We start from the raw sequence: 27,303 nt of genomic DNA, 5'->3' as shown, positions 1-27,303 counted from the left end.
GCGTTTGTGGAATCCTCGTTTTCAGTTTGTACGTCTTACCTAGGCAGTGCAAGTGAAATGTAACTTTCATCGAATGCATTGAAGTATCTTTCAAGTTCACCACATGTTAGACTACTGTCCTCTTCAATGACCACCTTTAGGACTCTGTCATTCAAGACCTGTGGTCATCCACTGTGAGATTCATGATGGGGGATAAATCTCATGACTTGAATTTATTCAACTAACGCGTATCAGTACATTCATCCAGTGCACTATACCCAAACACTTGGTATTTGCAGCTGCTGATAAGTCCACTTTAAAGTTGTAAAGCAAACAAGATCTCTGGACACTTCTTGTTATAAAAAAAGTAGTTTTTTAGAAATATTTTGCTAGAATATACTGTCTCTCTACCTGACATTTTCAGAGAGTTTTCTTGATTTTATTAAATATTTGAATTCCATTTTTTTATGAAATATGTATGTCTTAACATTGTGCTTGTATTTGATATTTATATTTAATTTCCTTTAAGTTTTGTGGCAGTTGATTATGACCTAGAGGTAATGTTCTTAGCAAATGGAATCAAAATTGCTTTGTAGCTAGGTTTGAATTTCATGACCAGTAGCAATCATCACTTCCTGCACTGATGATTGTGAAAGTTTTTATAACTGATGGCCACACATGGTGCTTGTGTTTTTTCTAACATCTGATGTTCCTACTTACAGCTATCTGAATTTGAAAACAATTGCTAACAGCATTTTGTATGTATTTCAACTTCCTTTAATGGCTAATCAAAAAACGGACAGAACTGTTTTTGGCTAGTATAAAAATATTTGTTGGAAATAAGTGTTTTGTGTATTATCTTAATAATAAGTGATATGAATCTTAAAGTGACAAACAGTAATAAATGACAATTTTTTAATGTTTGGTTTATTGTGGAAAACAATTTAGTTAATAGTGTTATGCTCACATCTTATTAGGAATGACAAAAAACAGTTATGTAACAGAAGAAAAAACAATTTTTGATCCTTGGGTTCAAACACACACACACACACACACACACAGTGAATAATGGGGATGGAAAACTCTTGTGGGATGTCTTTAAATGTATAATCGGATAAACATTTTGTAAAAAAAATGGAAGACCAATACAAAATTAAATATTTAAAAAAAAAGACGAGATTTTTTATACAATAGGTATAGGGCAAGATAAGAAAAATCAAAAATATTTTGGACAAGGTGTTTAACAAAATATATAAAGGAACCAAATGACACACACACACACACACACATATATATAAAATACAGAATATTAGTTTCAGAGAGAAAGAAAAGGGTTTTGGGATTTACAATTCTCTTTTTTTCTTTGAAAATACCTTATGATTCGTTGTTGGTCTATCTTGCCATATGGTCATCTTTCACTGCCTTTCCAGATACATGGGGCATTCAACAACTTATTGCAAAGGATGGGTTTCTTGGTATCATTATTTGTCAATATCTGAAGATTTTGGCAGCTTTTCAGTATGCATAATATTCTTTCTTTTGTCTCATCTGTCAATTGTCAATGTCTAGGACGCTGATAAGATGCACTGTGTTATTCCTTCAACATGTCATGCCAACATAATCTGTGTGGTAGTTTTTTGTTTTTTTTCTTTTTCCTATTTTTACTTTTTTGTTTTGATGGTAAAATGGTCTCATGTAATTGAGTGGAACAAGATCACACTCTGACATGGTCATGGAGGTGAAAATAACTCATCATTTCTCTCAGGTGGGGTAGTGTCAGTTAAGGCTGAAACTTGAATTACTTTAGCACTTTTTCTCTCTCTCTCTCTCTCAAGTTGAGAATGAATAAGAATTTTTTTTAAAATGCACACACACACACACATATACTTTGTAGAAAAATGGAATTCAAATAATCAAAATTAACACAGCATACAAAATCAAGAAAACCCTAAGTAGATACAGCTCATATATTCTAGCAACAAATTTCTAAAAACTTATTTTTCTTTTGATATTTTGTAGCAAATCAGGAGTAACAGATCACTACGCTCATGATGACCAGCATGCTCTTGCGATCGCACGGAGGATTGTCAGCAACTTAAACTATCAGAAAAAGCCAAATGTAAGAAAAATTTCTTTTCAAATATTTTTATGGCATATCTTTGAATAAATCAAATACTGCCGTTTTTTATTTAACATTTAACAAAACATGTTTATAATTAATTTTATTTTTAATTAATGTTATAAGTTTGGTTTGTTAATGCCAAGCCCATGAGTAATACCTACAAAAGGAGGCAGTCATGATACCATAATGTCACCTTATTTGTACTTGTTGAATAAGCAAAATTCCTTATCGGTTTATAAGTTGTTTTTTTTTTAATTTGAATAAATTTTCAATATCAAGATTTTTTTTTAATATATATATATATATATATATATATCTTCTGTCTTTTTACATTTCTTGTATTTTATTTTTATCCAATAAATTTGATTTGATTTAGCCAGTTTCAGGGCAGGGGGTTGGGGAGTGAGACTGATATATTCTTTGATATTGATGATGATTTTAATTTTAATGTTATTTACTTAATTAAATGGTGCTTCTTAACTGGATATTTCTTCTAGACTTTACATGGCATCTATTTTAGCTGAAATTCTGAATTTAACTTAAAATCTGTTATGTCATATAGTTTAGCTACTCAATTCACTGCCTATTTATATATATTGATACATTCCTCGATAATCATACTGCATAAACAATTTCTAATCTTGTTGCATGATAATTAATTGACAAGTTATTCATGATAGAATAGTTTGTGGAAGCAAGATGAAATACAAACTAAGTCGAGTAAAGGAAAAATATAAAACACGTTTGGAGTTAATGAATTTATTAGAGAACTAAAACAAAGAAAGCAAATATATTAGTGTCAAATTGAATCCATTTCTGCTGCCGATATGATTTTAATAGTAAACTTACAGCTTATATATATACATGAAACACATACACACACGAGTACACATATTAATGTCACACGAAGCTCTATTATTTTAATAGTTTACTGTTTACACACACACACACACACACACATATTAAATTAAGTAAAAAAGTATATTGAAATAAATACATTTATAACATTTATCTCAATTCCAAGAATTCAACATTAGCAATATTTTTGGCATATTTCTACATCAATATACGAGATGCCTTCAATAAGTTTCCAGACTTTTTTCGTATGAGCACTTTTATGGGTAATACACACATGAAGTTCCTTTTGAAGTAATCTCCTCCAGCTGCAATGCACTTGTTGTACCGATCCAACAACTTCTGGAAGGCTCCAGGGAAGTCCTTTTGTGTGATTGTGTCAATGACCCTCATCACAGCCTCTTTCGTCTCCTCAATTTTCTCAAAACGACAGCGTCTAAGGTTTTCTTTGAGCTTGGGGAATAACCAAAAGTCACAGGGAGCCAGGTCTGAACTACAGGAAGAATGAGGAACTGTCTTGATGCACATCTTGATCAAATAGCCTGTGACAAGAATGGAGTTGTGGATTGGTGCATTCATGCAAATCTTCTGCACCTTCAGTTCCTCATGAATAATTGCGTACGCAGTTCCCATGCTGACATCAAACTATGCACTTATTGTCTCTATAGACACACAACTGTCCTTATCCATGAAATTCTTTATTTGGACAATCAACTTTGGTGTTCTGACTTCTTTACTCCTCCCACACCTCTCATCATTCCTCACAGACTCTGTACCTTCCTTAAATCTCTTATGCCACTCAAAAACGGATGCTCGATTCATGCAAAATCAGTTTGAAGCATTTCATACGTTTCTGTGGCATTTTTTTAAAACCGAATTTTATTGCATATCGTTCGTCTAAAGTGTCCTTATGTCCAGATTGCACTTTTGAAATTCATCAGTTGTGACAATCGGGCTTTAGTAGGGTGTTTTCCAGTTCTTGCTGAAGCTGCTCATTTGAACCTGAAATCATGAAATTTGGATAGTCATCTTATAAGATGTATAGCAATAACACTGAATTTTCAAGAGACTTGTACATAAGTCTGGAAATTTATTTAAGACACCTTACGTGTATCAACATCATCATCATATCCTGTCTTATATGTAATCCACACTTAAATTTGTTTTATCTCTGATTTTAAGATTTAAATCACTTACATAATTCAAAATTCAAAATCTCAAAAAATACTGATTTAACTATTATACTGATAAAACATCACATAGTTTTTGATATAACTGAATAAAAGTTTTTTTTATTTTAATTTTAACCAAATAATTTTTTTTTCATTTTTAATCTGAATAAAAACAATTTTCTCAGAAATGTGTAGCAAAAAGATATCATTTCTTTCTGAAGCCATTTTAAAATGACTTTTTAAGATATTAGATATATTCACCTGTATTTATACAAAAGTTCTAAGTCATTTAAGAGTTGAGCAAGGACAGTTTATAAGGAACAAAAACATAAAATCGTTTTGTTTTTTGTTTTTGTTTGTTTAATAACTCAATTCCTTTATTTATATAATCACTGGTATATATTCTAACAAGCCAGATAAGCATTGCTTCCCTAAAAAAATCCATTCAAATTAAAACATCTTTATTAAATGTACATATTATTTTATTCCATTTCTATTTTTAATTTATAATAAAGCATTTGAATTTGTATTCGATTGCTTCATTGCATAAGTGTATAACACTATCCAAGAATATATTCAAATACTTCCGTGGATTAAAACGTTTACATTATTATTTATTCTTGTTCTATATAAATCAAAATGTATATTTGCAAGTTTTTATATGTTCATATTGAATAAACTAAAATAAATTGTTTCCAGGTTACAATTAAAGAAGTTGATGAACCTATTCATCCATTAGATGAACTCTATGGAATTGTTGGAGACAATCTGAAGAAAACGTTTGATGTCCGAGAGGTTTGTAGATTCCAATTTTTTTTTTTTTTTAATTCATTATTGTGAAAATGTTTTAGTTTGATCAAAAATTACATGAAACTTTTTTACAAGACAAAGTTGAGCAGCAGATATTTCAGAGCAAAATCTCATTGATTACTGTACACGCAATAATCCTTATTCCCGGCTTCCGGGCTTTGATAAGTGGTGACGTCCATGTAAAAAAAAAAATAAATAAATAAATTGATTTCTGAAATAACTTAAAGAAACAACCAGTAAAATCAACATGGCGGTAAAACAAGGAAACATAATCAGTTTCTACTCAATTGAGTTGAGAAAAAAAAATTTTTTATTCAATTTTCACCTCAAATAAGGCACAGTGCCACTTTAAAGTAGGGGGCTGCTATCGGGGACATAAGTTGCAGGGGTATTATGAAGGGAGATGAGTAGCAAGATGTCTGTTCACATTACACTTGAACTTCTGCATGTCAGTACAGTTGGGAAAGCAGAATGCCAGAAGCGAGTTCCAAAGTCTAGCAGTTCTGGGGAAGAAACTATTGGAGTAAAAAGCTTTCTTACACCTAGGGATCTCTACTGTGAAGGGGTGGGATTTAGCTGCTTGTTGGGTTTGTCGGGTGTATTCACATCGAGAGGGTATAAGTGCTTGTAGTTCGTCAGAGCATTCACCATTAAAATACTTGTAGAATAGGCAGAGGGATGCAACATTTCATCGATGGGACAGAGGCTGAAGCTTAGTTGATAGTTCAGGACCTATCAGGTTGCCGACTCTCTTTTAAACCCTGTCCAGGAGTGAGAGACAAGTAGCAGATGCACCAGCCCAAATGTGACAACAATACTCCATACATGGACAAATGGTGGCCTTATAGAGGTACAGGGTACTTTCAGGCGTAAGTAGTTTTCTAGTATGGTAGAGAGAGCCCACCTTCTTCACAGCAGCCTTGGCAATGCTCTCAATGTATCTATTCCAGTTCATGTTCCCTATAAACGCTAGGCCGAGGAGTTTAAAGGAAGTACTTTCGGGTAATGTGTTCTTGGCCATTAGATTTGGCTTGGCTTAGATCTATGTTGTCTGTATATTGGATGCAATCACACAAGTGAGAAGGCAAATTGTAATACTACAGTGAGTAGTTATTCTGAACAATTGGCCATAGTTGTGGTGTGGACAGAAATGGCTGTGGATCTTTATTGGTGACACCTAAGTTGTTGCTCAATGGAAAGTGATATCTCAGTTGCAAAGAGATGATGATCTTTTTCCTTAATAAAAGCAATTAAAAGAACAGTAAATAATTTCAGTATTAGTTTTTGAAATTTTTTTCACTTTTTAATTCACAACTCGTACATCCAAATGTAGACCATCCTCTCTTGCATACTTCCTTTCTGTCCAAAGTTTGTAAGTTTTCTCCTTCACAAACTTCTGATTTTGCCTTTCTCTTTTCCTTTCGTCTTTGGCATCTCTGTTTATGGTTTTCTGTTCCACTCCCTCTTCTCAATTGAAATATCTAGATATGAATCATGGTTCATATTTTTGCCCCTCACGTTTAACCCTTATTGCCTTCCTTTGATGACTATATTTCAACTGATCTACCTAAACCTCCTTTTCTTTTTCCCATCTCATTCTCTTCATCATCTCTCAATATTTCAATCTTCTTCTTTATAAGCAGGTATCAAATATACCACTGCTTCATTCATGTGAAGTTACAGAAATTTTGCTGAATTTCTCCTGTATGAAAAAACAAAAATTCAAAAAGTTTGTATCATAGGATAAGAAAAATTTTAGTTACAAGATAAAAAATTTTATTCCAAAAATCACATAAACTGATCAAGTAGCAAATTGTATGATTAAAAGAAGACTGTCTCGCAACACCATTTTGAAATTATTTTCAAGAACCAAGGGACATAATTCAACAATAATTCAAACTTGCAATATTTTTTGTTGTAATGCCTACCAATTCCCATTAATAGCTTAAAAATTGTTTTTGTTTATAAAAATAAAACTACTTGATCAATTTATGTGATTTTTAGAATATGATATCTTTGTTTCGTCCTATAAATTTTTCTTATTTTTGTTTTTAATAGAGAGGGAATTTTGGAAGTTTCTACTCATAAGAAGCAAAATATTAGTTTATAACGTTTTTTTTGTTTTTTTTTTGTGATTTTTGTCTTTTATATTTTTTGGAATATGTTTTGTTCCATTTTATTTGGTCTGTACATTCTGTCGAACTTTATCCTTACTAATATATATATATTAAGTAATAATAATTGTGTTTGGTTTATTTCCCAAAGGTGATTGCAAGAATAGTCGATGGAAGTCGATTTGATGAGTTCAAAGCTATGTACGGAGAATCAGTTGTAACAGGTAAATTCACTTTTCTTTTGAAGGTCAGATAGGAAGGATATGAGAATTGGAATCACAAAATACCAACTTCATGATTCTTGCTCAGACATTGTCAGAAAATATTAGCAGAAAAAATATTATTCAATACTGGGAGTTGGGTGGGTGATAAAGTAAACACTTTTATTCAATTAAGTATATACAATAAATTTGTTTACAATTGAAAAAAATAATGAGGGTCAAATACAAAATGACCTTTTATTTATTTTTTTTATTCGAAAGTAATCTCTGGATGTTTACTTGATCCCAATTTTGTATAACTCCATCTGCCTTTTCTGCCACCAATTACTTTCCTTTCATTTTTAATTGCATTTTTTCTTTGAATGAAAGGAATGGCATTTTAAATTCTTCTCTGAAGGTCATACCCTTTTTATATTTGCAGGATTTGCTCGTCTTTGGGGATATCCAATTGGAATCTTGGGTAACAATGGTGTCTTATTTTCTGAATCTGCTCTCAAGGTAAACAACCGTTTTCTTTTCTTTCTTTAAATATTGTGTCGTAGGTGGTAAGGCTCCAATTTGGAGAGAGTAAAGATACACTTCAGTCACTGTTGCTTCTAGGTCCATCCTAACCCAATGTGGCAGTGTAACGTAGTCAGTGATCCTGTCATTTAAATGACCAAGCACCAAGGACATTTATGTATATTGACAACTCACATACTGAATTAATGTTGCGTCAGTATTTAAGCCATGAGTGTGACATCATGAAATAAAATGCATATTAAGGCATCAAGATCAAAGGAAAAGGAAGAGAAGAAAAAGGAAAAAATACATGGTCAAATTTTTTTTTTTTTTTTTTTGCACATCAACATTTTTCTCTAAATGAAACAATCAGCTGCAATAGGCAAAATTTGGCTGACTAGAAAGAAGAAAAAGATGTGTGATGATTTAGAAGGTACGCTTGATAAACACACTTGTACCCCTTTCAAAAGTAAGTCAACTGACTTGTGGATTGTAGAGAGAATTACTGTAACAGCGGATTGTAGCTAACAGCAAAGTATTACTACCTGGCAGGAAAGACAAAGAAGGAGAACCTATTGTGTCGTGCTGAAAATATGTGTCAGTGATTTGTACATGAAACTAAAATAAAAAGTTTGTTTTAAAATTTTATTTTCTTTGCAAGTCTCTACATACAATGTTTGTTTCAATTTAAAACAACATTATGGTAGTATTATGGTAGTACCTGTCAGGATTCATCTATGGGATATATAATCATCATCCAAAAATAAAATGTTGTAACATAGCACATAACCCAATCAGTGAATTATTGTGAAGTGTTAACAAATTTATTTCCAAAAGTTTTGTTTCTAAAATGTTTTCTGCTGTTTTGGAAAACATTCTTCGACACTTCCGTAAATGATAGCATTGAGTTTGCAGTTGAAATGTGAGACCAAGGAATCAAGAAGAGCATCACCACGTCATCGACAATCCTTTACATGTGATATTCCAGTCATGTGCACCTATCACAGATTGGACGTTTCATTAATAGGAAAAGTCCATCACTATCTATCTGTTGCCAGTGACTATGATTGTTGATTCTTAGAATATAAACTTATTTCATCATGAAAAAAATGTTGACATCATTCAAAACATCAACTAAAAAATATTATGATTCCTGTGGGAAAAAAAAAACTCATGAAAAGAGGATTATTTTTTCTGATTTAAATTTTGTTCTTTTGTTCTCCTTTCGTCAGGAAGTGCATAATTTGCATAGTTATAATTAACCGATTATGGGATGAGCAAATTAGGTCAAATTTGTCCAAAAATATTGACAGCAATGTTATAAACTTCCCCTTCCCAAGTAATGGTGAAATAGAAATTTGAATTGCGTCAATTATGCACAATGAATGAATAAGCCATAAAATAGAGAAACAAAAATGATCCAGCTTTCCTTTCTTTTCACTTGTTCATCCTCTTCCTTTTTCACCCTTTCTTTTTCACTCTTTCTTTTTCACCCTTTTTTTTTCACCCTTTCCTTCTTTTTTGCTTTTCTTATTTGTCTACATTTCTTTATTTCTCCTCATCACGAAATGATTTTTTGTTCAAAATTTTTGTTCATATTTTAATGTCCCGTCTCATTTTGATTTTCTTTGATCGAAATTTATATTTCAATTTGCTTTTCTGCAGGCAACACATTTTATTGAACTTTGCTGTCAACGTGGAATTCCCCTACTATTCTTACAGAATATCACAGGTAGAGTTTTTTACCATGGAAACAAATACATGAATATTTGTGTTAATCAAATAATACATTTTACAATTACTGCAAAAATGAAAATGAAACCTTCATACTCCACCCTTTCCACATGCACATTTTTAGTTAATTTTGTGTAGCTGAAATCCATGCTAGATATCAGGTTTATATATATCTATGTATATTTCAATCTCAACTATTATATAAAAAGGAACTTTATGTGTGTGAGTTCATTCCCTATGGACTCCTAAACGGCTGGACTGATTTTTTTTTTAAATTTCACACAAATGTACTTTATGTATCTGGCAGTGTTCTTAGATAGGTTTTGTGTCGGAATGTCTTTGATAAGTATCAATAATCAAAATAATCCGATGAAAGAAGGAAGAGGCGATTTTGGCGAAAGTTAATGCCTTACACAGCCTAACCTCATGTGCATTTGAGAAGTATTACCGCACAAACAGAAAGGCCCTGCATATAAAATCAACAAATTTGATATGACAGGGGCGCATTTGAAATGAATGTTTCTGTTGAGAGCACAATTGAACGTATTATTACACGATTGCATTTTAAACTTTGATTCAAGCCATTGTATAAAAAATATAAAATCAACAGTAGTTTCTCTACAGTGCAATGTAAACTACTACGTATTGTGAACTAAGTCACTGTGGAGAGGCATGTGAAGCTTCCTCTTGGAAATTAATCAATTTGATTGAAAAATGAGTGATTTGACAGATTTCGATGACAATAAAATATGGGAGGTTGAAACATTCATTGAGTCTTATTCAATCCTGGGCAACATTGTCTCCCTGCTAGTATATATATATATATATATATATATATATATATATATATGAGAGAGATAGATAAAATAAACTTATCCACGTAGATATATTTCACTGTATTCAGACTCATCAGCATGCCTGACTATGGCAAGATTCAAACCCACAACTGTCTGGAGTTGTAGATGTTATCACTGAGCTATATGTGATGATTTTTGATGCCCAAATGTTTAGTTTTCTTGTTTTTGTTTTTTCTGTTTCTTTTTTTTGTTATTATTGTCATAAAACAAATACACACACATGTATAACACTTTTCAGGGTTGTAGGTGGCGTATGAAGCACATAAACGATGTTGGTTTTAATTTATTATATATCATTTTGATCGCTGCTCTTTGTCCAAAAAATTAATCAAAATGAAAAACATTGAGAATAATGAAATTTTGTCATTTGGTAGCATTCATTCATTTTTTTTTTATGTTTAAGATACTTCACATGAAATTTCACTACCATTTAGCAAAGAAAAAAGAATGTTGTCTTTTTTTTTGAAAACAAAGTTATCTATTTTTTTTTGCCCCGTCAGGGATCAACATAAGCAATAGCTGATTTCAATATTGTACATGAATGTTTGGCAGGATGCATCTGGTAGAGCGTTGGGGGTTCCATCTGTCCAGGCATTGTAGGAAAACGAACGCTCACACATTCAGTTTTTAGAAAAAAAGATACAGTTTTTCTTTGCCAAACCTATATATGACTAGCATGGTAACCCGACGTTACCCGAGATTGAATGATGATCAACAAATGTTTCACACTCCCATATTTTTATTGCCATCAAAATCAGTGAAATCACCCATTTTTCAATCAAATTGCTGGCTTCAAACAAGGGAAGTAATTCTGCTTTTAATAACTCAAGGGAAAATAACTAGGTTTATCAAAAAGGAGGTTAGATTTATTATGTTGTTTCAGCATTTGTTTCTATACATATCTATAAGAGGCTTTGGCGGTCAATCAAAGTTAATTTTATAATAGCAGTTGTATCAGTAATCGCACATATTGAATTGACACATATTAAGAATATTGTTGTTTACATGACACCAAATGGTATATGTTATAGATACTGTTAAGGTAGGCCAAAACGTTTTCAGTTTTAGAACTGATTTTTTTTTTTTAACCTTCAGATCTTTTCTTGATATTAAAAGCAAAATTCAGTAATTTTTAAAATTATTATCTTTGTGATTGACATGTGCAGAAGCGTCCGAGAATATGGTGTGCATGTTCTTACTTGGACTCGCCAAGCAGCAATATGAAAACGATTGTTATGTAGGTCACTCTTATTCCAATTATTTAATTATTGTTTGAACTTGTATTCACGTTACTGGTCAAGTGCGTGTCAAGTCAAGAGTTTTTTTTGTTTATTTTATACACAATCTTTTCTGTTGCTCAGAGAAGATCTTATTTCTTTTAATATATTAATATTTATTCTTTTAAAACCACATCAAGACAAACTCTAAAACAAAATTTCATTTAAGCAACAAATAAAGCAAACTGCATAGGAAATAATGTTTTAGTTTGGTGAATGACTTTCAAAATGGATCAACAATTGAAGTTATCCCAACAATACAAAAAGAAAATTAGAATTTTAAATTAAGAAACAAAAAGAAAAATTTCTCTTTCATATGTCATAATGGAATATTTTCAATCTAACAACCAAAAATAGACATTTTATTAAAAAGACAAATCACAAGTATATATGTATAATTTGTACATTGATATAAAATGATCCACAAAATAAGATATGCTATGAACCAAATCTTTCACTTTTTGAAATAGAATAATTTTAAAAAATTATTTTAGGTTTCATGGTGGGTAGTGAAGCTGAAGCAGGAGGCATTGCCAAGAATGGTGCCAAAATGGTAACAGCAGTGGCATGTGCAAAAGTGCCAAAGATTACAGTAGTAATTGGCGGAAGTTATGGTGCTGGTAATTATGGCATGTGTGGCCGGGCATATGGGTAAGTTTCTCAATCACTTAATTTGCAATTGTTAATTAAATGTTGATATACATTATGAAAATGATTTTCACATCTTAGTCATCCTAGTCAAGTTCAGAACAATTTAAGGAAAGTAAAAAGTGGATTTTGGGTTTATTTTCAGCAGCCGCATAATTCTTATTTCTCTTATTTTGTCCTTTAGTCCTCACACTCCATGAGCAATGTACCTGACAAAGAGGGAATAATTTCCATTTTCTAGATCAGAATACATTCCATTTTAACACTTATTCTTGGTAAATTGCTCCCGCTTTTCACCAAAATATTTGAGTCCTTAATTAATCAAGCTCTAGTCCATCACCTTACAACTGCTAAACTTCTGACCGACAATCAATATGGATTTAGGCAAGCCCGTTCAACAGCAGATATCCTAACTGTAATCTCTGAATGTATATACCATTCATTGGACAAAACAGAAGGGTAGAGTGGTAGCCCTCGATATATCTAAGGCTTTTGACAGGGTATGGCATGATTGTCTTCTAAGGAAAATTAGATCATATGGTATCACTGAAAGAATACATAATGTAATTAAATCCTTCTTAAGTAAGAGAAAAATCCAGGTTGTCCTCGACGGTCGTACATCTAAACAATATGAAATAAATTTGGGAGTATCTCAGTGGTCTATCCTTGGACTTTTATTATTCTTGATATTTATAAATGACCTGCCTGATAAAATTATCTCTGAGATGGGTATATTTGCTGATGACACCTCTCTCTATAACAGGCACGAGGGGAAAACAAATGAACACATATCTAAGGAAATGGCAGAAACACTAGAGGATGACCTCCAATCTGTAGTGGAATGGGGACAAAAATGGTTGGTCACATTCAATGCTGCCAAGACTAAGCTTGTTTCCTTCAATAATTACAAGAAACCTTCTCTACCACCAATAGCAATGACCAAGAACACATTACCCGAAAGTACTTCCTTTAAACTGTTCTACAAGTACTTTAATGGTGAATGCTCTGATGAACTACAAGCACTTGTACCCCCTCGACATGAACACCCCCCCCCGACAAACCCAACAAGCAGCTAAATCCCACCCCTTCACAGTAGAGATCCCTAGGTGTCAGAAAACCTTCTCTCCAATGGTTTCTTCCCCAGAACTGCTAGACTTTGGAACTTGCTTCCAGCATTCTGCTTTCCCAACTGTACTGACATGCAGAAGTTCAAGTGTAATGTGAACAGACATCCTTCTACTCATCTCCCTTCAAAATACCCCTGCAACTTATGTCCCCAATAGTAGCCTCCTACTTCAAAGTGTCAATGTGCCTTGTTTGGGGGTGAAAATTAAATTTAAAAAAAAAAAAAAACTAAATTCAAAACATGAGGTGTCTATTGTTATTCAATCTCTGGACAACATATTTGAGATTTGCAAATTTCCGATGACCATAGATCTGAAGATTTATACAAAGAAATTTGGAGATTTATGTAAATAGGGGGGTGGGGCATTATATATGACTAAAAGAAAACCCTTTCCATTGGAAAATTCACCTCACATTTCTTGAAGCGTCTTTTCCTTGCAGACTACTTTGGGAAGATAAAAAATAAGGAATTTGGTATTAGTGCATCCTTTGAACCAGACGTAACTTGCCGTTCACTCAGCTTTTCCTGGAGCATGACGTTAACGGTCAGATTATGTCGAGCATCATCAATGAAATCATAACAACGCTACATAAAAGAAAATAGCAAAATGTTAAATGTAGAAACATAAAAAAAAGAAAAACTTACTATAATTTTTATTAACTGTTTAAAGAAAAAGTTGTAAGTGCTTTTTTTGTCAAATAAATAATTTTAAGAAGAAAACGTTCAAAGGAACATTTTTTTTTTTTTCAAACAAGTTTGTTTATTTAAGAATGTAATAATTTAATTTTTTTTTTTTTTTTCAAACAAGTTTGTTTATTTAAGAATGTAATAATTTAATTTTTTTTTTTTTTCAAACAAGTTTGTTTATTTAAGAATGTAATAATTTAATTTTTTTTTTTTCAAACAAGTTTGTTTATTTAAGAATAATAATTTAATTTTTTTTTTTTCAAACAAGTTTGTTTATTTAAGAATGTAATAATTTAATTTTTTTTTTTTTTTTTCAAACAAGTTTGTTTATTTAAGAATGTAATAATTTAATTTTTTTTTTTCAAGCAAGTTTGTTTATTTAAGAATAATAATTTAATTTTTTTTTTTTTTCAAACAAGTTTGTTTATTTAAGAATGTAATAATTTAATTTTTTTTTTTTTTTCAAACAAGTTTGTTTATTTAAGAATGTAATAATTTAATTTTTTTTTTTCAAACAAGTTTGTTTATTTAAGAATGTAATAATTTATTTATTTTTTTTTTTTCAAACAAGTTTGTTTATTTAAGAATGTAATAATTTAATTTTTTTTTTTTTTTCAAACAAGTTTGTTTATTTAAGAATAATAATTTAATTTTTTTTTTTTTTAGAAGGAAAATTGGAAAAAACTTTCTTCTCTTTTAAAGTCCCACTTGCTTTTTAAGGGTATTCAGGTTATGGGTAGGGTCTTTTTTTTTTCCAAGTATTTTTTGGTAGGGTCTTTTTTTTTCCAAGTATTTTTTGGTAGGGTCTTTTTTTTCCAAGTATTTTTTGGTAGGGTCTTTTTTTTTCCAAGTATTTTTTGGTAGGGTCTTTTTTTTTTCCAAGTATTTTTTGGTAGGGTCTTTTTTTTTTTCCAAGTATTTTTTGGTAGGGTCTTTTTTTTTCCAAGTATTTTTTGGTAGGGTCTTTTTTTTTCCAAGTATTTTTTGGTAGGGTCTTTTTTTTTCCAAGTATTTTTTGGTAGGGTCTTTTTTTTTCCAAGTATTTTTTGGTAAAAAAGTTCAAACAAAAATGGGTGTGTTAAGTTTTTTTGTTTTTTTTTTTGCTGAGATTTAGTGAAGAAGGTCCCAGTCCGAATTGCTGTCTACCATCGACACTTCACATTCATACATCTCTAGCTATAGCCATCAGTAATGCTTCCTCCTTATTGCACCGAATATGTTTTCACTCAACCTTCTAAAATGACATTGTTGTTGATGGATAAAACAAAGTCCTTTATTATTTTATTATTTACTCTCAGCAGGGATTTTTGCTGTTGCCCGGGCGCACCATATTTAATAAAGAGTCACGTTGCCCGTTTTCTATAGTGAATTTAAAGTTTTTGCTCCCTCTTTTGGGGAGCTCAATCCGCCCTTTGGGTCGGTCATGTCACATAATTCCAAAATTCGCTTTGATATTTTTCCATTTGCTAGCTATTCAATTATTTTTCTTTTTATATTCAATCTTTTGTTTCTGCATACCTTTGCTTATTTTATAAAATCTCACAATATTGCCTTCACATTCCATTTCTACATTTTTTTTTGATTTCTAAAACTTGACGTTGCATACTTTTTGTTGCAATTAGTATTCCTCACCATCACTATCACAGCCTACTCCAATCCCACCCCCATTCGGGGCAATCTTGTTACATTTGAGAATGAGATTAGAAAATCATAAGTAAATAAAACACTTGATTCAATTTCATTAATAAATTTTAATTAAATTCTAAAATTTCTTTTGTTTTTATACCCCCATTTTATGTACATGTGTCCAAGTTTATACAGTTTTTTGATGAGCAGAGAACATGCAACCAAGGTTCTTTTCATCTCTTTAATTCTCTCTAATTCTCTCTCTTTCTGGTTCTTGTCCAGAATTCCCCTGTATTAAAAAACAAAAATAAAGAAAAATCTATATGATGTGCATATCCGTGACGAAAGTAAAATATCATATTCCAAAAATCACATAAATTGATCAAGTAGTTTTATTTTTATAAATAATCATTCAAACATCTCCAGCCATAGCCGTCAGTAACGCTCCCTCTTTTTGCTTGACTGCAGTTGTTGCCGCTGTTGCAGATTGTATTGTTTTTGACAGTAGTTTTTGACAAAAATTAATGGGAATTTATAGGCATAAGAATTAAATCGAGTATGAATTATTGAGTTATCTCCCTTTGTTTCTAGAGATTTTTTTTCAAAATAGCAGGCAAGAACAGATGAGGCAATCACACAGCAGGTACTCATAAAATTTGATTTTCATTTTTAAAAAGAAAAATACTTGATCAATTTAAGTGATTTTAGGAATATGATATTTCTATTTCATTAGTTATGTACATCATACAGATTTTTCTTTATTTTTGTTTTTAATATGGGGAAATTCTGGACAAGTACACTCTCTTTCTTTCCATCTCTCACATTTTATTTCTTTCATAATTATGTAGATCATTCCGTTCTTATCATTCGCCTTTTCCTCCCACCATCTGAAACATTCACGCTGTTCAGAATTTTAATATTATTTAATATTATTTAATATTATTTAATATCATTTCATATTATTTAGATGAACTAGATAAATATTAAAATGTTGCTTCAAAACTCTGTTATTTTTTAGCCCCCGTTTTATGTACATGTGGCCAACTTCACGCATTTCTGTAATGGGCGGAGAACAAGCAGCCAATGTCCTCGCACAAATCACAAGGGAACAGAAAAAGAGAGAAGGAAAACCGGTAAGATTTTTGCTTTTTTCGTTTTTCTTTTTTTAAGTAAAAACAACCTGCAATGAGGCGACATAGACCATGGAATATAAAACATCCAAACTTATTTTGCTATATTTGTCTTCGTATGCTTGTCTGTTCCACTTTTTCTTGGAAACTACTGGGCCAATCTGGCTGAAATTTTGTATGGGCCTTTGTGACAAGGTACAGCAAATTAAGTATTATGGTATCCATTCAATGCATATTTAAAGATCAGTTAGAGATTAGTCACCACAAGAATCACATTTACTCTAGAAGCTTTCTCTGAAAATACTGGGTGTTCTGGCAAAAATTTTGTATGGACATTTGTTAACTAAGTATTATGGTATCTGTTCAATACATAGTTAAGGATTAATAGGGATTAATATTTAATGCAAAAATGAACACGTTTAACGTTCCATCATCAATTTGGCTTAAAGTACTCATTGTAAATCAGCAGGCTATAATTTTTGCCTGTTTTTAACAGGCAAAAAAGTCTAGTGTCATATAATTTGACAGTCCTTTCTCTGCTATCATGGATTTGCATAATTTTGATCCTAATTCTAGTTTTTGCTTTCATCACAAGTCTCTATACGAAGCGATCATCTACAGGAGAGAATAATGTGCAGACTCCAGCAAGTGGAGACAAGTGAAATCTAGAGTTAAACAGCTTGTGCTTCCACAGCTGCTGAAGAAAGACTAAAACTTCATCTGAACTTCAATCTATGGTCCCCCCCTCGCCAGACTTTCACGAAAAACACTCGTCTAGCCAGAACCACTATCAACAATTTCCCACACTCTTTATCTGTGCCTACACCTAAACGTAGATTTCATGAACAGGGCTTCTTTCTTGGAACTGCTCGCCTGTGGAACTCTATTCCGTTTGCCTGCTTTCCAGCTGACTACAATCTGATTGTCTTCAAGTCCAACGTGAACAAGTTCTTATTGAACCGTCCCCCTAAGTAATCCAAGTTATAAAATTCCCACTAATGTTTACTATACTAAAATCACAATGACTAATGTATACCATTAAGCTTTATCCTCGAGTGGCCTCACGCATATGTGTATATACATCTTTGTATATATGTATATTTATCTTATTAAAAAAATCTTTAATTTTGTTGCCAAGAGAATAGGTTTTAAAATAGTCAGCAAAAATTGTTTGAATTAAAATGTTTTTTTGTTTTGTTTTTTTAAATAAATTTTGGACATTTACTAAGTTATATAAGTATAGTATATTTTGAGCTCTGGTAGTATATTCGCTATTGAGCTACTACTCCAACTTTGTGAATTTAAATAAATTTAGATTATATAAAATATATAATGATTGTTTTTAAAAATACTGAATTAGCAAGCTGCATAAATAAGAACTATCAAAAAAGTACTCAATACATAAAAAATTCAAATAAATGAACATACATTTAGTTTGCATGTTTCAACAAACGAGGATAATCAGTTAAAATTCTGTGTTTGGTAAAATCTTGATAGCAAACGTCTGCTCATATATTTGAATCACGTTTCATTTTGATCAAAAGAGAGTGCAATATCGTTTGCATTTGCATGCATCTAAAAATAAAAAAATCTAGAAATGTTAATAAGGCAGTCCAGGCTTGGAGGTGGGTATGCAAAATGGGGAAGTCTTGTTGATTTCCTGGAAAGTGCCGTGACTTGACATTAAATTTGCTGTAATTTATTTCAATAAATGAATTGAGTATCATAAAAATTTAAAAATATTTAAAAAATGGTTTTATTAGTTTGACACAAGAGGGAAATATGGTTCTTTCTGCAATCCTGGTTTTCATTGCTGGTATATATATATATATATATATATATATAATGAAATGAACCCTTTTTCGGGGTCAACGCCCAACTAGCACCCTGTGTGTTTGTATGTATGTGTGTGTTGGAGTGGAGAGGGCTCTCGTAAGCCGTGGTAAAGGCAACCTTTCTAGGAGAAGCAAATCTCTGATTTAAAAAACCATAAAGCGGGAGACCAGTACCCGCATTAAGCTGGTCTGCAGTTTAACTTGTTGCTGGCTATCTTGCTTTTGCTTGTTGCTGGATCTCAAGATTTTGAACACAGAGAGAGACTTAGCTGTCATACAAAGCTAAGACTCTGTAACATCATCTGTGTACATATACTCCCTCTGGCATTTGTCTATTAAAATGGCCCTGTGGCGATGGAAATCATTTTTGGGCTCATGAACTTTGTGTCTGAGGGAGTGGCACTCGTCTGACAAGACGTTTCAATCATCATCATATATATATATATATTTAACCCTATATATATGATATATATTTAACCCTTATCCTTGAGTGGCCTATTGGCCTTGATAAGTGGTGACGCCTATGTAAAAAATATATATATATATATATATATATATATACATATATATAGCATGACTGTTCATATTCTGTCTTTGTATTCTTTAATTTGTGTGATTTAAAGATAGAGGGAACAAGCTACAGCAGAGGAATGCAAAGCAAGAAACTGCCAGTCACCATGTGCTGTTTACTCTATCTACACTGGTATTAAGCACTCTCTTCATAAAAAGAGCAAGTAACTTAACTATATCTAATGTAGATGCTAATATATATATCATTTACATACATGGTGTCCATAAAGTCTGATTACAATTTTAAAAAGTTTCTTATGAAGAAGACCATTGTTTGATTTTACTTAATGTTTAAAGTTTTTTGTTTAAAATACCTTTATTTATTTTTTTATATGTATGTATATATATATATATATATATATATATATATATAGACACTTAGTTGCAGAAAGTACATCAAGACATCTCAATGTCTTCCTCAGATGTTCTTGGTCGCTCACTATTCCCTTTATTCAACACTAACCCGATCTCCATAAATGTCTTATGGCATTCACAAATTGAAGAACACAATGGTGGATCGTTCAGCAGTTTCCCAATTTTGTCTCAATAAACCAAGATACACGTGTTTTCTCTTGAGGAGTAGGTATTTAATAGGGATTCATATATCAAAATATCTAAAAAAAAAAAAAAAAAAAAAAAAAATCTTATTACTAACAAAAATTTCAATAAACATTGATTAAAAAAAAATCTTGTTGATCAATTGTCTTCATAAATGTTTTACATTCTACAAAATTTGACACATTTTCATGACGAGTAATAACATTATGATTGGTTTTAAGTCTTATCATTGTTTTAATCTTGTATCTCTCTTTTCCTTTAAATGTTCTTCAGTGGACTGATGAACAAGAGGAAGCTTTAAGAAGGCCAGTGATAGAAAAATATGAATTAGAAGGAAGTCCTTATTATTCCAGTGCAAGGTAAGTTCGAAAACAAAAAACTTCAATGCAATTTTCACACAAAAGTATAATAGTAAGCCTCACTCTCCCCCATTGTTCACTACAGATTGTTCAGCTGCCATTGCACAGAGTCAGCATACATTCCACTGTTTCGTACATCATAAGTCCAGTACAAATAGGTAAAAATTTAAAGATACTAAAAATCATTGTAATCGTGAAATAGTTACAGCTAAAAGAAGGCATGCTCAAATAACCGGGGAACTCATAGAATCACAGAAAATAGGAACTTGTGATTTCTGGAAAATTTATAATCATGTAGTGAATAAAAGACAATTGGTAATTCCTCTGTTATCCAACAATCAGAAAGTTACATGCACGGCAACCAAGAAGGCAGAACTGCCTGCCTGGCGATTTTTAGACCCAACAAACAGCTCCCTCACAAATTTCCCTATGCAGACTGAAGCCACACTTGATGATCTGAAAATCACCCCTTCTCATGTCCGTGATACCATAAAAAACTTAAATATCTCCAAGGCGTATGGGCTTGATCTCATTCTTGCTATATTAATTAAGAAATGCTCAGCTGAACTAGCCCCCATACTTTCCAAACTCTACAACAAATGCTTTGCTGAATCTTGCTTCCCAAATATCCTCTGTGGTACCAGTGTACAATAATTCTGGTGAAAGAACTGACTTGCTCAATCAATGTTCTCACCCTCTTCACTAAAAGTTTTGAGTCATTAATCAACGTAGCACTAGTCCACCACCTCACAAAAGTTAATCTTCTCTTTGACCGACAATATGGATTCAGGCAATCCTGTTTTAAGTCATCTTTGACCACATATATCATGCAAGGTAAGGGGAAGTCTTTGACAAAGTCTCACATGACGGGCTCCTAATGAAAATTAAATTATATGGTATAGCTAGATGTATACTAAATATAATTAGATCCTTCTTAGACAAGAGGACCATCCAGGTTGTCCTTGATGGATATACATCCAAATAGCATAATATTAATGTGAGAGTGCCTTAGGGGTTGATCCTTGGAGCTATTTTATTCCTAATATTCATAAAAGACCTCACTGATAACATTGTGTCTGAGATGGGTATATTTGCTGATGATACAACACTGTAACAAACATGAGAGAACACATGTTTAAGGCAATGGTAGAATCCTTAGAAAACTTCCTTCAGTCCGTAGTGGAATGGACTGTAAATAGATGGTAACATTTAATGCTACTAAGACTAAGCTCCTTTCCTCTAACAATTATAAGAAGCCTTTTCAACCACTGATAGCCATGACTAATAACACCCTACCTAAAAGTTATCCTCCAAATTCCTTGTAATATGACTTGAAACAAACATGTTGAGGACCTTGCAAAGTCTACTGCAAAGAAAGTGGGTTCCCTCTATCATGCTAGAAGACTACTCACACTTGAGAGTATCCTGTATCTCTATAAAGTTACCATTCCCTCATACATGGAGTATTGTTGCCACATCTGGGCATCTATCACTAATCTCTCTCCCTGTTGGACAGAGTCCAAAGAAGATTTTTCAATCTAATAGGTCTTTTAATTAATTAATTAATCTTTTAATTAATAAGTCTTTTAATTAATTAATATTTTAATTAATAGGTCTTTTAATTAATTTTAATTAATCTTTTAATTAATTTTGATTAATCTTGTCCCATCGCCACTGTGTTGCATCTCTGTGCCTATTTTACAAGTATTTTAATTAATCTAGATGCTGGAAAGCCTTCTATTCTAATAGTTTCTTCCCTTGGACTGCTAGACTTTATAATTCCCTTTCTGTTTCCTGATTCCCTAACTGTACAAACACGCAGAAATTTAAATGCAATGTGAACAGACATTTTGCTACCCAACTCCCCACATAGTCCCGTGTAGATATGATCTGGATAATTAGTCTCTTATGTTCAAGTGGTAATATGCTTTGTTTGGGTTGAAAAATAGTAAAAGAAAAAGGTTTTAATTATGACTATCATTTTTATTTTATTTTTACAGACTTTGGGATGATGGTGTGATCGACCCGATTGATACACGTGTCGTTGTTGGACTTAGTCTAAGTGCTGCTTTGAATGCACCTGTTGAATCGACAAAGTTTGGTGTCTTCCGCATGTAGAATAGTTGGTTGTGTGGAAAAAAAAAGAAATTATAAAATAATGATTGGACAATCATTGTCGAAGACGACGTATTAGTGAAGTCAGAGATTTGCCTGTCATTCCTCCTTTTGATCAGTGATCCACTGGCTGTAGCTACGAGATTCCTCTAAACCAGGTCAGCATTTGAAGTGTTGCAGAGACCATTTTATCATTGTCAATAATTATTTGTACAAAAAAATGCAACTTCTCATGTGAATAAAACTAAAAAAAGAACTAAAAAGCAAAAAAAATAATTTTTTTAACATTTTTTTTTTGTTTTTATTTTTGTCTTAATATTTGTTTTTGTTTATGATTTCATTCTCACTTTACCACAAGTGTTCTGAATATTTCTTAAGCTTAGTATGACACAAGGCTACATTTGTTGAGCACATAGAGGGAAAAAAATGAACTTCTTTTTATATATTGACAGCAAATATAAACTTATTTGATGCAAAACATATATCTTTATAATACAAATACTCTGAAGAATCTTGCTTGCTTGTTTGCACATGATATGTATTCAATGATTAAAGGAAGGTGATTGAGATGAGGAGTCTTGAAAAGGGAGTAGTTCTCATGATAAGTAGATGATGTCAATATTAAAGAAAAGGAAAACTTTAAAATTACAGAAAAATTATAATATATATATTATAATATAGGGTTCAGAGCCGAGAGTAAGAGTACACAGGAAACAATGCCAGATGTATTTTCTAGACGTTGTTAAACTTATTACTAATTTATACGCCTATAAAGTTGAGGGTTTTTTTTATTCGCTTTGACATTTAATATTAAAAACCCATTTTTTCTATTTAAAAGATGAAACAAACATAAGTCGAATAAAACGATACCCCTATTGTTACTTTGGTGCATGCATAAAATTAAATTGCTTAATTTTTAACCTTTCATATCCAGTCAGTAGTTCAGAAAGTAACAGCGCTGAAGAGATAAATAACGACTAAATCTGGAGTGCTAAAATTTCTGGTTTCGATTCTAGCAAATGGTACCCAAAACATTTTTTTATCATTTTTAAAATCATTGCTATATATTGGATAACTGGCCTGGGTGCCCAGCGTTGCCAGGTATTTGGAGGTGTGTGTTGAGCAAAAAAAAAAAAGAGAAAATAAGAGTAGTAAGTAGGCTTGAACCGTAATACGCCAGAGGAAAAAGAGGTGGGGAAAAAAAAAAAACGCTCTTATCGATGCACCTACTGTGGTTGTGACGTCACAGGCAGTCAAAATAACGCCTTTTATGCAACGTCGTTTACACAAAGTTTGAATGACTTGCAAAAAATGTCAGCGAAAAAAACAACCGTTCTTGTAGAAAACTGCCCATTTGAATTAATGTTTTTGGCCAATTTTTCAATATTTGCGTCTGAAGGGTCGAGCTTTAAAAGGATACCAATCTTGTGAAAATCCGTTGCCTCTGTCAAAAGTTTTAGGCAGATGAGATTTCTATAATAAGATCTGCATGAATTAAAATATGACATTTATGTGCATTATACAACCGGGCAACGTCGGATGGTTTGCTAGTGTGTGTTGAGTGACCTTGTCTGTGTGTCTTGAACAGTCTCTACCAAACAACTCTCAATTTTCAGTCTACGGATTTGAAACTTGATATATGGAGTATTTGAACCTGTGGAACAAATTCATTTTGTTTTTAGATAGAAAAAAAGTTGCTATGGGGTTAAAATTTGAACTTGATAGATGAAAGTCGACTATTTGTATTCTCCACACATTAATTTTTAAAGTTTTGATATCGATGTGTCCTTTGGTGATTGGTCATGAATACCACTAAAGAATTAATTTTTTTGGTTTCTATTCTAATTGACAGACCCAAGTCATGACTTTTGTAATAGTAGGCCCAATTACTGAAAAGTGACTTCATGCCGGAGGACATGTAACCTTATTGTTCTAACGAACCCAAATGTTGTATGTAAAGGAAATGAGAACTTTGGCACAAATTTTTCAGGTGCAAAAAAAATGTTATTTTCCTCGTTTACCACGCTAGTCGCCAACACGTATTTGACACCAATATGTTGTCTCTTTCCGACCACCAAGTCGAGCAACTGTCATGACATGGCTGGCTGTCAATACACTGCACCCGACACTGCTGGTTATTGTTAAACGGCGCCCAACACTGCTAGCTGTCAATACACAGAACCAGAAATAGCTCTCGATCAAAAAGGTAAGAGGAAAAGCTGTCATGTGTTGAATATAACTTCCGATGTGTCTTTTTCTTTTTCTCCTCTTCCACTTTTTCCTTCCAATCTAAATCCTGCATTTGAGTTCATCACATCACGCTCATGCCATTCTCCTTCTTAGAGAGAAGGCAAAGCCTGGGTGAGTGAATCTCCTAGAACTGCACAGGATAAGAGACATATCTCAGTCAAGAGGGAACACACCAGCTGAATAACGGCCTAGACTTTAGTGGTTTTGATGCTGAGAAAAAAAAAACGGGCTAAAAGCAATACTGTTAACTGAAAGTACTTGATTATTTTTCCAGAAGATAATTGCTTCTATTCTATGTTTATTTTATATCAGGGTATAAGACGAATGTTAAAGCGAATATGATGATGGATGCTGAATGGAAACCATCATCTTCATCCATCAGAGTGCTCCATTCATAGTGGAGCATGTATATCAAATAAACTTATCTACAGACATATATAACTAGATTACACATTTTTTTTTATGTATTAACGAGTCATCACTAATAAAAGAATATAGGTGTTAATGAGTTTGTTAGGACATTGAACGAAAATGACAATGCTATAGAGAGATGGGAAGCAGTCTCATGATATTGTATTCCACAGATGAATAGTTGTTGGAAAGAAACTTTGCTCATGATTGTTTGATCAGTATTTGTTCTATCTATTATTAAATATTTATATTATATATATATATTATTTACATATTATATATTTATATATTATACATATATTTACATATTAAATATTTATATATTACATATATAATATTTACATATTAAATATTTATATATATAAATTTACATATATATATATTCACATATTAAATATTTATATATTATATATATATATTCACATTAAATATTTATATATATATTTACATATTAAATATTTATATATATATATATATATTTACATATTAAATATTTATATATTATATTTACATATTAAATATTTATAATATATATATTATATATATATATATATTTACATATTATTAAATATATATATATTTACATATTATATATGTATATGTAATATTTACATATTAAATATTTATATATAATATTTACATATTATTAAATATTTATATATAATATTTACATATTAAATATTTAGGACTGAAATTTTGATGTCATTGTGCACACTTTGTATTTGGTTTTAGATGTTAAATAAAAGGTGACTAATGAGGAGGATAGAATGATGTAAATAAAACATTTAAATTTTTCAAATGAACTTCATAATGTAATAAACTTTCCTTTTCTCTCTCATATACACACTAAAGCAAAACAGCAACGTCATATGAATTTTCCTTCTGTGTGTATATATTGACCGGAGGACGTGCGTAAGTCAAGAGGGAACAGATCCTGGATATGACCTAAAACTATATCCGATGGTGAGGCCCCAGCTTGCAGGCCTTGGGGAGTGTGGAGCCACCCTTTAATTGCCATTGCTCCCAGGTCCACTCTGACCCGGAGTGGTAGTACCTGTTAGGGTCCCAACTATGGGTTAAATAGAATCCGACTTTAAAAAACAAATATACCCGATTAAAAATCGTTCCTCAAAATAACTAGATTCGGCATTAAATAACCTGAAAAAGGTTGATATGCCGTAAAACAAAAACAACCAAAACAACCAAGAGGGAACAAGCCAGCTTTGATTTTAGTGGCTTTGATGAATCAATGTAGTTTTAGATTTGGCTGCGCTACAATGGACTTGTTATTCTCTGCGCAACAGCTAATAGAAAAATGTATGGAGCAACGAGTGCCTTTGTATCAAGTTTTTGTGGATCTGACAAAAGCTTTTGATACCATTAATCACAATGCATTCTGGAAGATTCTTAGAAAACTAGGCTGTCCTACTAGTTTTGTGGAGTTGCTTCAGCAGTTACACCATAATATGAAAGCCTGAGTGAACTTTAATGGATCTCTGTCTGATTCAATTTCAGTTGAAAACGGTATGAAACAAGGTGATATACTTACTCCTACATTATTTTGCTGTGATGCTAGTGCATGTTTTTAACAATTGCGATATTGGGATGAAGTTTCGGTTTCGCACATCAGGTAAACATTTTAATCTTAGACATCTCAACGCAGTCAAAAACTTTTTAGAACCTTGTTCTTGAACTTTTGTCATCAGATCGGGGAATCATATCAAAAACAAAACTAAGTGTTTATGAAGCATGCGTTATCACTACACTGTTATATGTGTTAGAGACTTGGACAATATATGCAAGGCATCTCAAGTTATTGGAAAGTTTTTATCAAAGTTGTATTTGGCGAATGCTTAATATGAATTGGAGGACTCTAACGCCTGACATTGTAATTCTTGAACAATCAAATAGTACTAGTATAGAAATGAAAATCATTCAAAATCAGATGTGCTGAACACTTTGTTAGGATGGAAGACAAATGACTTCCTAAACAACTGTTTTATGGCAAGATAGATATGGGTAAAAGACCACAACATAAACCAAGAAATAGGTTTAAGAATTCTCTGAAAAACAACTTGAAAATACTTGAGATGGATGTACATAACTGGGAATCACAAGCGAAAGATCGATTACTGTGGAGAAAAAACCATCAGAGAAAATTGTAATATTTTTTAAGAGCAGCGTGTAGATCTTGCTGTCTTAAAATGCGTTTTAAGAAAGCAGGACGAAAATATATTAGAGAAATTACAACCAAACTGAAGTGCACTGTATGTTCACATGGTACAACAATAGCGATTGAAAATTGGATAGTTAGAATCAAAGTTTGATTATTTAGAGTCAGCTTGT

The 27,303-nt window shown here is 31.9% G+C and overlaps 2 protein-coding genes across 4 annotated transcripts in view; one reads left to right on the top strand and one right to left on the bottom strand.

Annotated features, from left to right (window-relative positions):
* The window catches only part of LOC145289406 (methylcrotonoyl-CoA carboxylase beta chain, mitochondrial-like), a 69,125-nt gene extending 46,544 nt beyond the window's left edge, over positions 1-22,581 (top strand). The window contains exons 9-17 of the mRNA XM_080136411.1: positions 1,999-2,098; positions 4,828-4,923; positions 7,204-7,276; positions 7,695-7,771; positions 9,440-9,506; positions 12,137-12,293; positions 16,748-16,862; positions 20,096-20,181; positions 22,182-22,581. Coding sequence (XP_079992537.1) covers positions 1,999-2,098; positions 4,828-4,923; positions 7,204-7,276; positions 7,695-7,771; positions 9,440-9,506; positions 12,137-12,293; positions 16,748-16,862; positions 20,096-20,181; positions 22,182-22,299 — 889 coding nt within the window. The 3' untranslated portion in view covers positions 22,300-22,581. The remainder of the gene's footprint in view (positions 1-1,998; positions 2,099-4,827; positions 4,924-7,203; positions 7,277-7,694; positions 7,772-9,439; positions 9,507-12,136; positions 12,294-16,747; positions 16,863-20,095; positions 20,182-22,181) is intronic.
* The window catches only part of LOC145289422 (uncharacterized), a 163,583-nt gene continuing 141,198 nt past the window's right edge, over positions 4,919-27,303 (bottom strand). The window contains exon 3 of one of the 3 annotated variants that reach the window (XR_013869307.1): positions 4,919-6,640. Coding sequence is in view for 2 of the 3 variants with exons in the window: in XM_080136412.1 (XP_079992538.1) it covers positions 15,859-16,018 (160 nt within the window). In the remaining variant the exon portion in view is untranslated. Of the gene's footprint in view, positions 6,641-14,670; positions 16,019-27,303 lie in introns of those variants that run through there. The other 2 variants (XM_080136412.1, XM_080136413.1) reach the window with 2 other exon arrangements.

The sequence above is a fragment of the Euprymna scolopes genome, chromosome 2 (genome assembly GCF_053919585.1).
Source record: "Euprymna scolopes isolate OS-2025 chromosome 2, ASM5391958v1, whole genome shotgun sequence".
Lineage (NCBI taxonomy): Eukaryota > Metazoa > Mollusca > Cephalopoda > Sepiida > Sepiolidae > Euprymna > Euprymna scolopes.
Note: the sequence above shows the minus strand (reverse complement) of the source record. Positions and strands in the feature narration are given on the sequence as shown.